Source organism: Platichthys flesus, chromosome 9, assembly GCF_949316205.1.
Source record: "Platichthys flesus chromosome 9, fPlaFle2.1, whole genome shotgun sequence".
NCBI lineage: Eukaryota > Metazoa > Chordata > Actinopteri > Pleuronectiformes > Pleuronectidae > Platichthys > Platichthys flesus.
The window spans coordinates 1,789,164-1,803,229 of NC_084953.1; the positions used below are offsets into that span (position 1 = coordinate 1,789,164).

At 48.5% G+C, this 14,066-nt stretch overlaps 3 protein-coding genes across 6 annotated transcripts; 1 reads left to right on the forward strand and 2 right to left on the reverse strand.

Moving 5' to 3' along the window:
- Window positions 1-253: 253 nt before the first annotated feature.
- naprt (nicotinate phosphoribosyltransferase) lies at window positions 254-6,492 on the reverse strand. The gene is made up of 13 exons (XM_062396155.1): window positions 6,073-6,492; window positions 5,212-5,339; window positions 5,020-5,102; window positions 4,195-4,325; window positions 3,814-3,929; window positions 3,452-3,657; window positions 3,208-3,348; window positions 3,016-3,100; window positions 2,849-2,929; window positions 2,432-2,534; window positions 1,906-2,063; window positions 1,379-1,486; window positions 254-1,298 (listed from the first exon to the last, which is right to left on the reverse strand). Exons 1-13 carry the CDS (start codon window positions 6,317-6,319, stop codon window positions 1,212-1,214), a joined length of 1,674 nt encoding a protein of 557 aa, XP_062252139.1. The 5' UTR covers window positions 6,320-6,492; the 3' UTR covers window positions 254-1,211.
- A 586-nt stretch (window positions 6,493-7,078) lies between these two features.
- c9h8orf82 (chromosome 9 C8orf82 homolog) lies at window positions 7,079-8,784 on the reverse strand. Its single transcript, XM_062396156.1, has 3 exons — window positions 8,489-8,784; window positions 8,366-8,414; window positions 7,079-7,980 (listed from the first exon to the last, which is right to left on the reverse strand). The coding sequence occupies exons 1-3, from the start codon at window positions 8,651-8,653 to the stop codon at window positions 7,484-7,486; spliced, it is 711 nt and encodes a 236-aa protein (XP_062252140.1). The 5' UTR covers window positions 8,654-8,784; the 3' UTR covers window positions 7,079-7,483.
- A 684-nt stretch (window positions 8,785-9,468) lies between these two features.
- si:ch211-191a24.4 (uncharacterized protein LOC100150331 homolog) lies at window positions 9,469-13,681 on the forward strand. 4 transcript variants are annotated; one of them, XM_062395177.1, is made up of 5 exons: window positions 9,512-9,581; window positions 9,675-9,778; window positions 10,585-10,773; window positions 11,207-11,325; window positions 12,180-13,681. In XM_062395177.1, exons 3-5 carry the CDS (start codon window positions 10,637-10,639, stop codon window positions 12,815-12,817), a joined length of 894 nt encoding a protein of 297 aa, XP_062251161.1. In that variant the 5' UTR covers window positions 9,512-9,581; window positions 9,675-9,778; window positions 10,585-10,636; the 3' UTR covers window positions 12,818-13,681. The 4 variants fall into 4 exon arrangements, with proteins under 4 accessions (XP_062251162.1, XP_062251159.1, XP_062251160.1 ...); XM_062395178.1 differs by having other exon boundaries at window positions 9,469-9,778; window positions 10,632-10,773; XM_062395175.1 differs by having other exon boundaries at window positions 9,470-9,778.
- The last annotated feature ends 385 nt before the right edge of the window (window positions 13,682-14,066 follow it).

Genomic DNA, 14,066 nt, shown 5'->3' on the forward strand with positions numbered 1-14,066 from the left:
TGCTGAGAGGGAACACGTGTGGACAGCGCTGTCCGGCGCCCTGAGACGAGACAGCGGTGGACGATACCTCGGCCCCTCCATGTCTAACCAGCTCCACATGTCTCACTGGGCGCGTCAGCCTTCCTGCTGCCACTGGTCAGGACGCAGCCAATCAGAATTCAAGGAAACACTTCTCACATATCCTGCAGCCGGAAGGCAGGAGGGGGTTTGGGGGGGGGCGGGCGGTGGTGGAAAACAAAACAATAAGGTCGACAATTGTTTATCATTTATTAGAAACTTGAAGACATTTATATTGTTGAGTCAATCAGCTGACACGTGCTGAAAGTTTGAATGTTACCGTCGTCTGGAGGAAAGAAAGTAAATATGAAAAATATCTTTGTAAATGAAAAAACTTTAAAGGGAGAAAGAGAGGGAGAGAGAAAGAGAGGGAGGGTTAATCATTGAACTCTCCTGAACCTGCAAGTCCAAACTAAGTTAAACACAAACAGGACGAGAGCAAACACACACACACACACACACACACACACACACACACACACACACACACACACACACACACACACACACACACACACACACACACACACACACACACACACACACACACACACACACACACACACACACACACACACACACACACACACACACACACACACACACACACACACGGCAGATTATTAAGGCAGATTTGAAATAAGATCCCGGTTTTGTTGCCGTGTTCAGTTACAGTCAGAGTCCTGAGGATTTTCATCTTCTGAGGAGACTGAGACAGAGAGCGTGCACTGAACTCAATCTGCTGCTGACGGCACCAAAACAAACTGATTGGATAAACCAGCCGGAAGCAACATCATCATTATCACTACCATCTGACATCAGGTGCGTCACCGGAGAGAAGAGTTTCCCTGGTCTCGTTAGCAGAGTTCCTACCGGGTCTTAAATATCACGTACGGGAGGTTTTACACTTTTAGGTCTGAATTATGTCCAAGTTCATTTAATGCCATTGAAGATCTAGCTGAGAATTTGACTACTGGGACTTTTGTTAACTTTAAACAGCAGCTTGCACAGTTCTACTTCTTCATTCTAACCAGTTTAACGTTTGTGATTTAATATATTTTCAGAGATCTGTTATGCTTTGACAAAAGTTTGCACTCTGAGGATTTTTAAATCATAGTAAACGACAATAAAAGCTGAAGGGGGGGGTCAAATCTTCAGTTGGCTAAGAGGAAGTTGCTGTCGTTGGAGCTGCCTCTTCGGATCTCTGTCACCAGGTTGTGAAGTTTCTCAGACAGCGCCACCTGGTGGGGAGAGAACAGTATGTGAGGCGTGTGTTGTTGTTTTTTTGTGTGTGTCCGGTGCAGATGTGAGTGAGGCTCACTGTGTACGAGTCCGGCTCCTGCAGCCTCTTGTGCCGGGGGTGCAGAGTCTGGAGGGAGCTGTGGACCTTTGCTCTAGTTTCTGCAGCGCTGCACGGAGGGTGTGTGACCTGGGGGAATGTTGGAGACACATTAAAGACACAACTCCTCCGTGGTGAAGTCTTACAAGTCATATTAGAATACTGTCTTTTATTGTTGGCAGCTGGCAGATTTCAGTTTTTTTTCTGTTGTGCAGATTCAAAACTAGAACATTTTTGTGTAATTTTCTGCTTTACGGTTAAAGTTTAAAATATCAGGCCTCACTTAGATCTATTTTCTCACCAGGGTTTGATAACGCCTAAAAAATCTGTATCGGTTTTGTTCTAATGTCCAACTGAGGTTCATGTTAACTCATCTCGTGTCATAACCGTAGGGGGAGGGACTCACGGGCACTAACATGAGCGTGCACTAACACGGCTGCAAAAATAAAGAACTGAGAAGCTCAGATCACAAGAAACACACAGACACAACCCCCCCCCCAATGTCTCACCTGTCCTCTGGTGAACGCCTCCTGACGCAGACAGGTGACCTGAGCGGGAGTGAAGGAGACGGAGGAGTCATCGCTCCCCAGAGGGAAACAGCTCAGAGGGACTCCTGCCTCGGGGGGGGACTCCACCTCCAGACACACCAGGTCGAGGAAGGGATGACCTGCAGAGAGGAAGAGAACCTGTGTCACTCAGTGCTGCCCCGTGTGGCTGCAACACCTCCCCCATACAACAGGGACAAGTATGAAATTATAACAATAATCATAAATAAATGAACCAGACAGAACTGGAGCTGCAGACTGAAAATAAAGATGGAGGACATGGTGGCTTCCAAAAGGTGGCTGGCTGCAATACAGGTCATAAAGCCCACCTCCTCCATGTTAGCAGATGGAACATGGACAAAACAAACAGTTAAAGTAGAATGTTCTCAAAGCTGGTGTCTGATATTTCTCGTTGAAGAGAGGAAGTGGAGACACGTCTTTCAGGACATTCATCAAACAGGGACGTGAGGCCGGTGGGACAGACTCTCACCCTCAGCGTCCACCAGGCGGTAAACAGATTTGGTCCCAGGGACGGTGCTCTTCTCTGGGTCTTCACTGATCTTCATCCTGGGTCGTCCCCTGACCTCCACCAGCTGTAACACACAGAGAAACAAGACCACACACATACACACACAAAACACCACAAAACAACTGAGTTCACTGAGGTTCAATGAAGCAGAACATCTTTAAGGTCACTGCACATTTCCATTTCACACCTGGATCAGTAGAGTTTTAAAAACAAGGATGTTTAACTTTGTTTACGAATAGGAAAGTATTAAACATTCAGGATCTCTGAAGTAGTTTTGTGTAATCAGAACAGGCAAATGAAAACACCCCCTCCTTGCTGAAGTCAATTAGCCAGCAGGAAAACACTGGTACATTAGTAGAGCTGAATAAGTGAAGTGACCTTATAGACGCAGCCGAGCGAGGGCTGCTTGGTGCAGGTGACGAGATGCGTCCCGACTCCGACCGTGTCGATCTCGTTCTCCTGAAACAAGCACATCCCGACAGTCAGGGACAAAGACGGAGTCCAGAACACATCCGAGACAACAGAGAACTGCGTCTGTCCATCACCTTCTTGTTGAGCTCCATCATGCTTTGCTCTGAGATGTTATTGGTCCCGACGATGACCAGCGAATGAAAAGCAGCGACGGAGAAACTGTGGAGACGAAGCAAACTTAAACAATTTACACAAGTACGTCTGGAGGAGTGAACATATACACAATCACATGCTGATACACAAGTGCGTCACGGCACCGCACTCACTGCTCGCTGCAGAGTCTGAAGACACGACGCACGTCCACCGACTGCCTGCAGAGGTCGCCGCTGTCCAGTCGAACTCCCACAGGCTGGTAGCCCAGTTCACACAGAACCAAGGCCACGGCACAGAAGTTCAACAGGCCGCTGCTGAAACCACAACACACACACAACCACTGTGAGGGGCCGGCAGGTAGCTCTTAGATCATAAATATTTACTGTTGATTATATGAGAAATAAAAAGATGAATTACCAGGCCACGCTGTAGCTGTCAATCACAGGCAGGAAGTTCTCAGGGTAGGCGATGGCGTAGGACAGGAACGCGGCCAACTCGCCCTCTCGGATCTTCCCGGGCGCTGCGGCGAGAAGGTCACACACGCGGGTCAACCAGCCCTTAGTCAGAGAGATGATGTCCACCGGGTCAGGATCCCCCCCCGCCGCCGCCGCCGCCACCAGGGTCTGAATCAGGAAGAAGAATAAGTATTGCTTATTTACAAGTGGAGTCGCCCTCTGCTGGTGATTACAGAGAATACAGGTGCCAGGCGTTGGCTTTACGTTCCATATCCAGAGTCTTCGTCCATTTTCATTTTCAGTGTGAGGATCAAACACACTCACCTGTGGCCACACCTCCTCCAGGGAGGTGAAGGAGGTGACGTAGGAGTGAGCCATGGTCCCTGCGACGGGGATCCCGTACAGGAAACCAGCCTGAACGTTACTGGTGAGATCAAACCCTGGAAACAATAATAATAATAATCATCAGGAGTGAAGACAGCACGAGAATTTCTAATAAAAACCTTGTGCACATCACTCTTCTGTGTTTATTGTTACATATTGTCTGGTTATCTTCTCCCTCATTCGGTCTCATAGTTTTCTTTGAAAGCTCTAAAGGTTCTCTGAGTGGATCCAGGTCCTCGTGTCTTCATGTGTGATTAGTTACAACAACAATCTTCATTTAATGACTGACTGAACACATTGGACCGGTTGTGCAAGCCTCACCTCCGATGTAGGAGTAGCGCGAGGCGGTGAGGCCTCCGTCGGGCCCCTGAGCTCGTCGGAGGCCCATCTCCAGCAGCTTCCTCCGGGGGCCGGCGGCCAGGCGGAACCGGGCGGCGTTACTACAAACCAGGCTGACGACAGAGGAGAACAAGTAATGAGTTCTTACACAGAGTTAAACAACAGACGAGTCCGAGTGGCTGGTGATGGACACAGACCTGTAACCAGCAGAGAATACAAATAAAGGTTAGGTTAATAAAGGGTGTCCTCTTGCTAGGTTTACTCACTGGAGACACCTAGTGGCAGGAGGCCTAACGTGTTCCTCGTCCATCCCAGCCTTGTGAACACGATATCTGAAGAAAGCCTCGAGGGAATTTCTCTAAACTTAGCTCAAACGTTCGGTGAGACTCAAACATGAACGGATTAGATGTTGTGGGTCTAAGATCGAAGGTCAAGTACACTCTGGCCTTTGAACATGATATCTCATCTCTGCCTTCAGGGAATCAAAGGTCACCGGGACTTCATGTTAGTGTAATATAATGTGTCAGGACGACCTGGAGGGACTGAAGCTGCTCTGATTGGACGAGGTATTAAACCACAGGGTCCCGATTGTGTTTCTCTAACATTTGGTTAAAGCATCTTTTGAATATGAAAATAGTATATATGGTGTGTGCCTCTTCAGTCTGAGAAATGTTCATTGCAGAATGACAATATAACACAAACAGAAATGTGCATCTACTTTTCCAATAATCAATGGTGTGTGTGTGTGTGTGGTAGTGTGTGTGTGTGTGTGTGTGTGTGGTAGTGTGTGTGTGTGTGTGTGTTTACCTGGCGAAGTTAACCAGACACAGTAAACTGGTCTCCAGCAGTTGAACCACAGCCAGTGGACCTGCCACCTCCATCAGTGGAACCTGCAGATGTTTCAGACGAGCAGCACAAGTTAGAAACTCTGCCCCCCCCCCCCGATCCGTCACTTCCACCCTGTTGCCCCCCCCCCCCCCCCCCCCCCCCGCAGCTCACCCTGGCAAACACCACGGTGCCCTCTGGGACGGAGCGCAGCGTGACGCCCGAGCAGTCCAGGCCTCGCAGGAACTGGAAGAAGGCCGGGTCGGTGGCCGGGGGCAGGACCGAGCGCAGGAACTCCACATCTGGATGCATCAGATTAACAGAGTGAACACAGCAGCTGGATCCACCACACATCCGACCAGAGAGCGTGAATAAAGATGGATGACCAATCGCCCCCATGTCCGAGACTGGGACATGTACAAGTACATAAAATCTCAAAGATGGTTTCTGTGTTTGTACGTAGTTGTGTTGATGGTGACTGGTGTAATGTGTGTTTCTGCAGCTACACAGTCTCTGACTCTAAAGATGGCTGCCCTCGCTGGGGGGGGGGCTTCATGGCTTCACTTCTGGGACAGCGGAGACACGTCGTCCATCTTTAATCACAGTCAGACCTGAACAGAGGACTACCTTCATCCTTCACCCCCCCCCAGCCCCCCCCCCCCCCCCCCCCACACACACGTGCTCTTACTCAAGAACATGTGACCTTCCAGTGTCCTCTCTCTCTCTCACATGCACCCCCCACCCCCATTAAAGGGTAACAACCTGTTATTACGTGTGTTGTGTGTCTGTGTGCTCGTGTGTGTCTGTGTGTGTGTGAAGCCCCCCCCCCCCCCCCCCCTCCTGACTAACTTCTGTAGAGAAAGTACTTAAAGTTAAAGTACTTCAGAGGACCAGAGAACCCGTGACGCGCCGAGCAGCCTCAGTAAGAACACCCGGTGGAAGCCCCCCTGAAGTCCCCCTTCTGTCCCGCTCCAGTCCCTCTCATGTCCCGCTCCAGTCCCTCTCATGTCCCGCTCCGGTCCCCGTGTGTCTCACCTCGGTCCGTGAAGCGGAAGCTGCGCAGGAACAGCTGACAGTCGTGCAGCCCCGCGAACACGGAGAAGCCGCCGCCGAACGGGTTGTCCCTGAAGAAGAGCTCGAACACCGCGGGCTCCCGGTGCCGCCCGGTCCGCCAGTACGCGTAGGCCATGGTGAACTGGTACAGGTCGGTGAGCAGCGGGGGGACGCGCTCCCGCACGGAGAGCTCCGCGGGCCCGCATGTGTCTGTGGACATCGCTGCCATGTTCACCCAGGACCCGGCTCCCGGTGCAGTGAGGCGGGGACGTCTGGGAGTTTGAGTCCTTTACAGCCGGGGCTCCTACACCCGCTCACACACACACACTAAAACTTAAGAACTCACGCTGACACTCTTACCCACACCGAAACACACGAGGACACACTCTAACCACACACTGAAGCACGCACACAAACACACATTGCCACACACCCCAGGGCTTACAGGTGTGTTTCCAAACTCTGCTGCAGTTTCTTGAAAGTTGATAAAAAAGTTAACTTGACTTTAACTAACTGGATATTATATTTGATCCTCACTCACTAAACTTTTCTAATAAAAACCAATGGCACTAAGTACAGTCAGTACAGATAGATGAACAAAGTTAAAGTACTTGTTTCCCATCGCTGCCTCTAGTCTATATTTCATTTAATAAAACAATAAGACTGGCTACAAATGAGAATGAATAATCCTACGTACACACACTGCAGGCTCTGAACTCGTTGACATAAGGTTGAGTATTTAAATATGTTGTTTGGTCTCACTGTCACTTCACAAACAACACAACTTCATTTCATGTGGAGTCATTTCCACATGAAAAGTGACTTTGAAACTACAAGACTGTCGTGGACTCAGAGCTTAAAGCTGCATGAAAGTGAGGAAATGAAAAGACAAGTACCTACAAGTACTGTATTTGCATATATGACAGGAAAGAGTGTGAAGAGCTGCAGTAAAATTCCACCTGTTGTGACATAAAAGAAGGAAACAAGATTCTCAGTTTCTTATTTATTGAACGTAGGATTTATCTTCAGTCGTATGTATTTACCTTCATCCTCTCTAAGATAACATGAAAACAAGTGAACAACTCTCGATGGAGGTTTGAGGTTCAAGGATTATTTTCACTTTCTGTAGCATTGTGAGACGAGGAGGAGGCTTTTCACCATTTTCACCATTTTCCCCGGAGATGATTGATGGATCTTGATGAAAAATCAACTGAAAATGTTTCTAACCTTCGATTTTACCAATGAAATCTGCTTCACATCCTGTGAATGGTCAGTGAAGGTCGGGAGGACACGTCAGTCGAAGCTTCTCAGTAGCAACCTCACTGAGGCTGTGTGGTCCTGATGCTGCATGTGGATGAACAGGAGAATGTTTCTCTCAGTGCGTGTTATCCTTTTATCCCGGTTCTCCCTGCTGCCCGCCGCCCTCCTCTGCCGAGGGGAAGCATCCTGCGAGCTCATTGGTCAGCGTGAGTTTCTGTCCTCCATGGACAAAGTGTGTGGGCTGTTCTGATTGGTCCTGCTCTGAGGGATACACAAAGAACGGGCTGAGCTCGATGGCCAGAGCCGACCGCACCAGGCCGACGCCGCCCCAGCGCTCAGAGCAGGGGTGGTACACCCGTCCGCTGAGGGGGTGCATGTACAGAGCCTCAGGGCGGAAGGGGACGGTCAGCTTCTCCTCGCCGCCGCCGTACGACAGCAGCTCCTGCTCTCCCATCAGCCCCCCCGGCCCAGCGGGGGGCTGCATCAGGTGGGTGAAGACCACAGGTCGGTCATCGCAGCGCAGGAAGTTCCTCTCCCTCCCGCACAGCGACAGGAAGGGGAAGTCCTCCTCGTACCGCCCGCTCTGATTGGAACGCAGACGATTGAAGAAGAAGACCAGGAAGTGTTTATCTGGTGAAAGAACAGAGTTTAAAAGACGGAGAGATAAAACATCTCACTGCGGAATTAGGACTCAGGTCCATGAAACACCACTGAAAATCGGGAAAAATATTTAAACTCCAGGAATTAACCTTTTAAATTCATGTATTTTGCATTAGTTGTTCCAAGGACAGAGATTAAACTGTAAATAAAGATGATTGACGTGTCTCCACTTGCTGATATTAGAGATTTAATCAAATGTTATCTACCAACATTAAGGATGTAAAAATGTCTGATTCTGATATAAGAGAGTACAAATATTCTGATGTATTTAGAAAAATGTAAACAACCCCTGTGATAAAGAAATTCGTGACTTTAAATTAAAAAAAAAGACTTATATTGTTGAGTGTTGTTTTACCTTTGAAGCAGGTGACAAAGTTCTTCACTTTAGTGTCATCGAGGAAAAGCTGTAAACAAACGGCTTCATTAATATTATTATTATTAATATTACTATTATGTAGTACTGCGTGTACCCGCCCACCTGTCCGTGGTGGTCGATGTAGTAGAAGTACTCTCTGATCCGTGGCTCCGGGCTCTGGCCCTGGATGAACTCAGCGGGGCCTCTGGAGGTCGTGTAGCGGGCGGACAGGCTCCGCAGGGCGGTCACAGCTCTGCCGCCGAGCGCCGCGGTCCGGAGGAGAAACATGATTTTAATTTAACTTCGAGAAGCGACAGAAAAAAACAGAAGTTTCCTTCATGTTGTTGTTTAACAGCTGATTCCACCCGGAAGTGGTTCACCGGCACATCACCACTTCTTGACGGTCGCCCCCTGCTGGACACTCCGGAACAGGCTGCTGGTTAAGTGGCACTATTATAATTTGACTATAATTATTGTTATTAACATCTTTAACTGTATCAGAGCCTAATACAATATCAATTAAATTAACCTTTAATGATCTAAAAGCTATATGATTACAATAATATTATGAGATTTTGAGAGTAAAGTTGTAAAATTACCAAACTAGAGTACATAATATTTAAACCATAGTATCTAAAGCTAAACTAAACTCAAATTATGACGTTATTCTGGTCATATTGTGACTTTATTCTCGTAAAAATGAGATTCTCTTCTTTTAACATTGCAACTTAGTGCTTGTAAATATCCTATTTTTTGAACTTGTAATATTGGGACTTTATTCTTGTGAATATATGATTTTTGCCACCTTAGTATTACGACTTTATTCTTCTTAATATACTTTTTTTAATTGTAATACTGGGACCTGATTCTTGTAACTACCAAAGACTGTTTATAAAGTGGTAAATACAAAATTTTATATCTGTAATAATTTAACATTATTCACCTTAATGAACGAAATTTTACTTTTCTTAGTGTGACGCTATTCTCGTAAATATATGTTACTTTTCCTGTTATATTACGACTATATTTTCTAATAAAATTACGACCTGAATCATTTATTATTTAGACTTTATTCTGGAGAGGTTAGACAAACCAACCAGGAAGTGAAGGTGCATCACTGCCTCATCACGTGATCAGTGTTTTCCCACTGAAGCTGCAGAGTTTATAACTTTCTACGTTTAGATATAGACTCATTAATATTGTGGAAGAACAACAGGTGATATAAATACCCACCGACTGTATGTGAAGTGTGTGTAGCTCGGCTGTCTGTTACCTGTCCGTCACGTGGCCGCTCCACTTCCGCCTGCAGGTATATGGGCGGGGTCTACTCCACCTGGACTCTGGTCGCTGAGGAATCTCTGATCGATTAATGGCGGAATAATCTGACTTCCCGCTTCGTCCAGTGACTTCACAGTGAGTTGGTTCACGTCTCCACTGTTTGTTCGAAGTTTGTATTCGGTTAAAGAACCGGAAACATGTGTGTTCTTCTTTCGTTGTTCAGCTGTTGTGTTGTTGTGTAGATTCTCAGCTGCTCCTCACTGGATTTACAGGAAGTGAAACTTATTCATTTACAAACAGAATAATCTGTCGAGTTGTTTGTTTCAATCGTGAATCTTCTCCTGTCGATGAACTGATAAAATAATAAACTGATAAACTGATAAACTGATGAACTGATAAACTGTCAGAGGCCTGTACGTGTGTGCGTCCTGACGTCATTGTGTGTGAAACCAGGGGAGAGATAATCGATACCAACGAGACTTTGTTTAAAACCTGAATGTGAAAACAGATTATTTCACATTACAGCTACACAATGATACAGAAGTGTTTTGTGTTCACATGAGAAAAACAAATCTGTTCATCTGAATTCTAAACTTAATTATAATCGTTAATTCAGAACAACAGAGCTGTATTTCAGAATTGTGATCATTTTCATTCAAAAAACTAAATTTCGGTTTGAATTAAATACTGAAATTATCAAGGGAAACAGCAGATTTTATTTTTATTTATTTAACGGAATGTTATAAGATAATTTTTATCAAAAAATCATTCCTGAATCAAACAAAAATAGTCGAGGATCTAACTTTCATGTGTGTTTAGTTTACACACACAGGACTAACGCTGAGTCTCTGTTCTTAACAGTGTTTTTTGTTTCAATCAAAATCAACGTTAAAATTTAGTAAATATCGATGTTATGTTTGTATTTGTGGATTCTCGTTCAGTGCCCTGTGAAGCTCGTGTCTGAACTGAACGTGTGGTGTCCGGTCAGCAGGAATGAGTCATCAGCCGCGGTCCAACCGGCCCAACCGGGACCGGAACGGGGACCGGGACCGGAACGGGGACCGGGACCGGAATGGGGACCGGGACCGGAACGGGGACCACCGACATCACCGCGACTCCCCGGACGACAGGTGAGCTCAGGGACCAGTGGCTGGTTTGTATCTATATGAAATGTGATGTTGACTCCACCAACGAGAGGATCTGACTCTGATGCTGGAGAAGAACACAGTGGCAGCAAGGGAATTGTAGTTCTGGGTACACTGGACTACAAGTGGATCGAGCCCAGACACTGTGGCATCTCCAGCTCCTCCCACTTTCCACACATGAAGCCAAACCTGAGCCAATCAACTGAAAATGACAGAAACCATATTGGAGATGATTGTATTTATTTGAGTTATTCTTTATTTTTGTTTGTTTGCAATCTAGACATTTTAACTTTATTTATTATCTACAATCTTTTCCACACAACAGTAGTTTTTTTAAATCAGTCAAAACAAGGAAAAAGTTCCCACTTCTAACTTATAGAAATAATATAACATGTGATAATGTTTGTTTGTGCCTCAGGTCGTCCTCTCGACCCCCGTACCTCCCCAGGGAAGACGACGCCCCCCCCAAGCGTGTGCGGGAGCCTCCTCGAGTCGAGCGTCACGACTCCAAGTGCACGAACATCTGCTCCAGGAGGGGTGAGTCGGGAGCAGCAATGCATTCTGGGTAGAATAAAACCCAAACCTGCTGCGTCAGACTCCGGTTTCACTGCAGCTCGTTTCCTCCTCCCACTGGAAACTGGTGTAACTGGTTTTCTGCTGCTTACAGAGAGTTTAATGAATCCTGATCCGTTTCACGTGAACAGTGGATCCTGGAGGAACAAGCAGTTAGAGTTTCTAATGTAGGGGGCGCTCTCGAGGTGGCACGGATTTATCAAGTCAATTTTATTCATATTTTGGAAGGAAGGTGTAGAAACGAGAGGCTTATTGACAGTTGTTTCCCCCTCCTCACCTGCTCCTCCCCCCCCTCACCTGCCCCCCCCCCCCCTCACCTGCCCCCCCCACCTGTTCCTCCCACTCCTCACCTGCTCCCCCCCTCCGCGCCTGTTCCTCCCCCTCCTCCCCTGTTCCTCCTCCTCCTCCCCTGTTCCCTCCTCCTCACCTGCTCCTCTGCCTCCTTCCCCTCCTCCTCTGTTCCTCCCCCTCCTCCCCCCTCTCCTCCCCCTCCTCCTCCCTCGCCTCCCCCTCTTCTCCCCCTCCTCCCCTGCTCCTCCCTCTCCTCCCCCTCCTCACCTGCTAATCCCCTTCCTCACCTGTTCCTCCCTCTCCTCACTGTTACTCCCCCTCCTCCCCTGCTCCTCCCTCTCCTCCCCCTCCTCACCTGCTAATCCCCTTCCTCTCCTGCTCCTCCCCCTCCTCATCTGCTCCCCCCCTCCTCCCTCTCCTCCCCCTCCTCACCTGCTAATCCCCTTCCTCTCCTGCTCCTCCTCCCCTGCCCCCCCCCCCTCCTCACCTGCTCCTCCCACTCCTCCCCTGCTCCCCCCCCCCCCCAGGTATCATGCTGATCTGCTCCGTGCTGACCAACGCCCTGGTGCTGATCTGTGTGATCGCGGCTCACATGGTGTCCTCAGGAATGTCCTCGGCCACCGCGATGGGCGGCTTCGACATCAACTCAAACTTCAACCTGCAGGGCACCGAGCTGGAGAAGGTCCGACAGCTGGACATGCAGTACAGCCAGATGAGGGCGCCGGGGCTCTACGGGGGCATCCCCTTCTGCCTGACCTTCGGCGTGGTCTCCCTGCTGTTTGCCGTCGCCGGCAGCAAACCCCCCCACCTGATGTCCAGGCAGCTGCTGGTCGGGGCCCTGGTGTTTCAGGCGGTGGGCGCGGTGGGGTACGTGGTGGCCGTCGGCCTCTACCTGCACTTCATCATCGGGGTGAACTCCACGGACGTGTGCCAGCAGCGGGAGCGGCTGTACGCACGTAACGGCTACACCTGGATGAGCTGCGACGTGAGCGGGGGGGACGCGGCCGTGGCGCTGTTCGGCCTCATCACCGCCATCCTGTACACGGCCGGCACGGTGCTCACCGTCCAGACCGTCCGGGGGGTGAGGCGCTACCTGCAGGAGCGGAAGAGGCGAGAGGCGGACAGAGCCAGGGGCCCGCTGAGGGCCGACACCACCTCCGTGTGAGGGGGGGGGGTCTGCAGCCTGTAAAGAAGAACAAACTCCCGACCAATCAGCTCACTGGAAAGATTAATTCTCATTTCTACAGATTCTCATCAGGGACAAAAGTGTTTATAATAATATTTGTGTAAGTTTTACTCCCAGGTCACAGTGGGTTGTTGTTTCTGTTTCCTCGCTCGTTTCTGCCACAGACTGTAAACAAAGATGGATGACGCGTCTCCACTTCCTCCCGCTGCCCAGAAATGGAGCCAAAGCATCACAGATACAAACGCCGCCATCTTGTGCCGATCGGGGGACAATCGGCACAGATGCGTTTGTCAGTCCCAGCTGTCAATCATGACATTTCATGGGTTTCAAATATTATTTAACGGAAGTCAAGCTGTTGTTTCTGCACTTTATATTACAACTACAAAGAAAATTTGGTGAGGTTCCTCCAGCTCCACAGGACCCTCTTCTTTCCGGAAGTTTATTACAACTCTTCAGGAGTAAGTTTTCATCTGTGCAAAGGTTGAAATCCTGAGCGCGTGGCTTCTTGTTGCTCCCGGCTAATGTGGCTGGAGAATATTCACCTTTGGAGAAACGGCAGCAGCTCTCAACTCTCGCGTTTCTCTGAGGTCAGGAAACGAACAAGGAGCTGAGAAGAATCAAATGCCAGTGTGAACTTCAGGGTCCAGTATAACATTCTAGTTATGTCCTAGATGAAGACGTGTCCTCTGGGATCAAAAGGGACGGACACACTAATGAACGAGGATTATTAGCTGCCTATCATGTTCTTAATGTTTTTTATCTTTGTCAGAAGTTTGTCTTATCGCTGTTTGTTTTTATAAAGTTTTAATCCACTCCAATTAAACCTCAACTAATGTGACTCGATTCAACTCGACTGTTTGTGATGTCGGCCAGTAGGGGGCGTCAGACTCTGCCCTCTGTGCCCCCCCACCTGCTCCCTGCCAACGCTGCTGCACGAGGAACCTCACGTACACAGCAGTGATGTAACCGCTGTTCACTCACTGACGAAAGAAATGAGTGAGGTCACGACCCGAGTCCTAAATTCACCGTTTCTCTTCAGGCTCGTGAAGAACAAGGAGACGTCACCGGAACCTGTTTCTCTCTGCAGCTGAAACAAGATCAGGTGATTGGAATAAGGTTTAATTCAGATAACAAGGCAAAGAAGGGTTGAGTGAGGGCACGGTGACCTTGACCTTTGACCACCCAATTCTCTGGGGTTTATGTGATGTTCACGGGAATGAGAGACAGA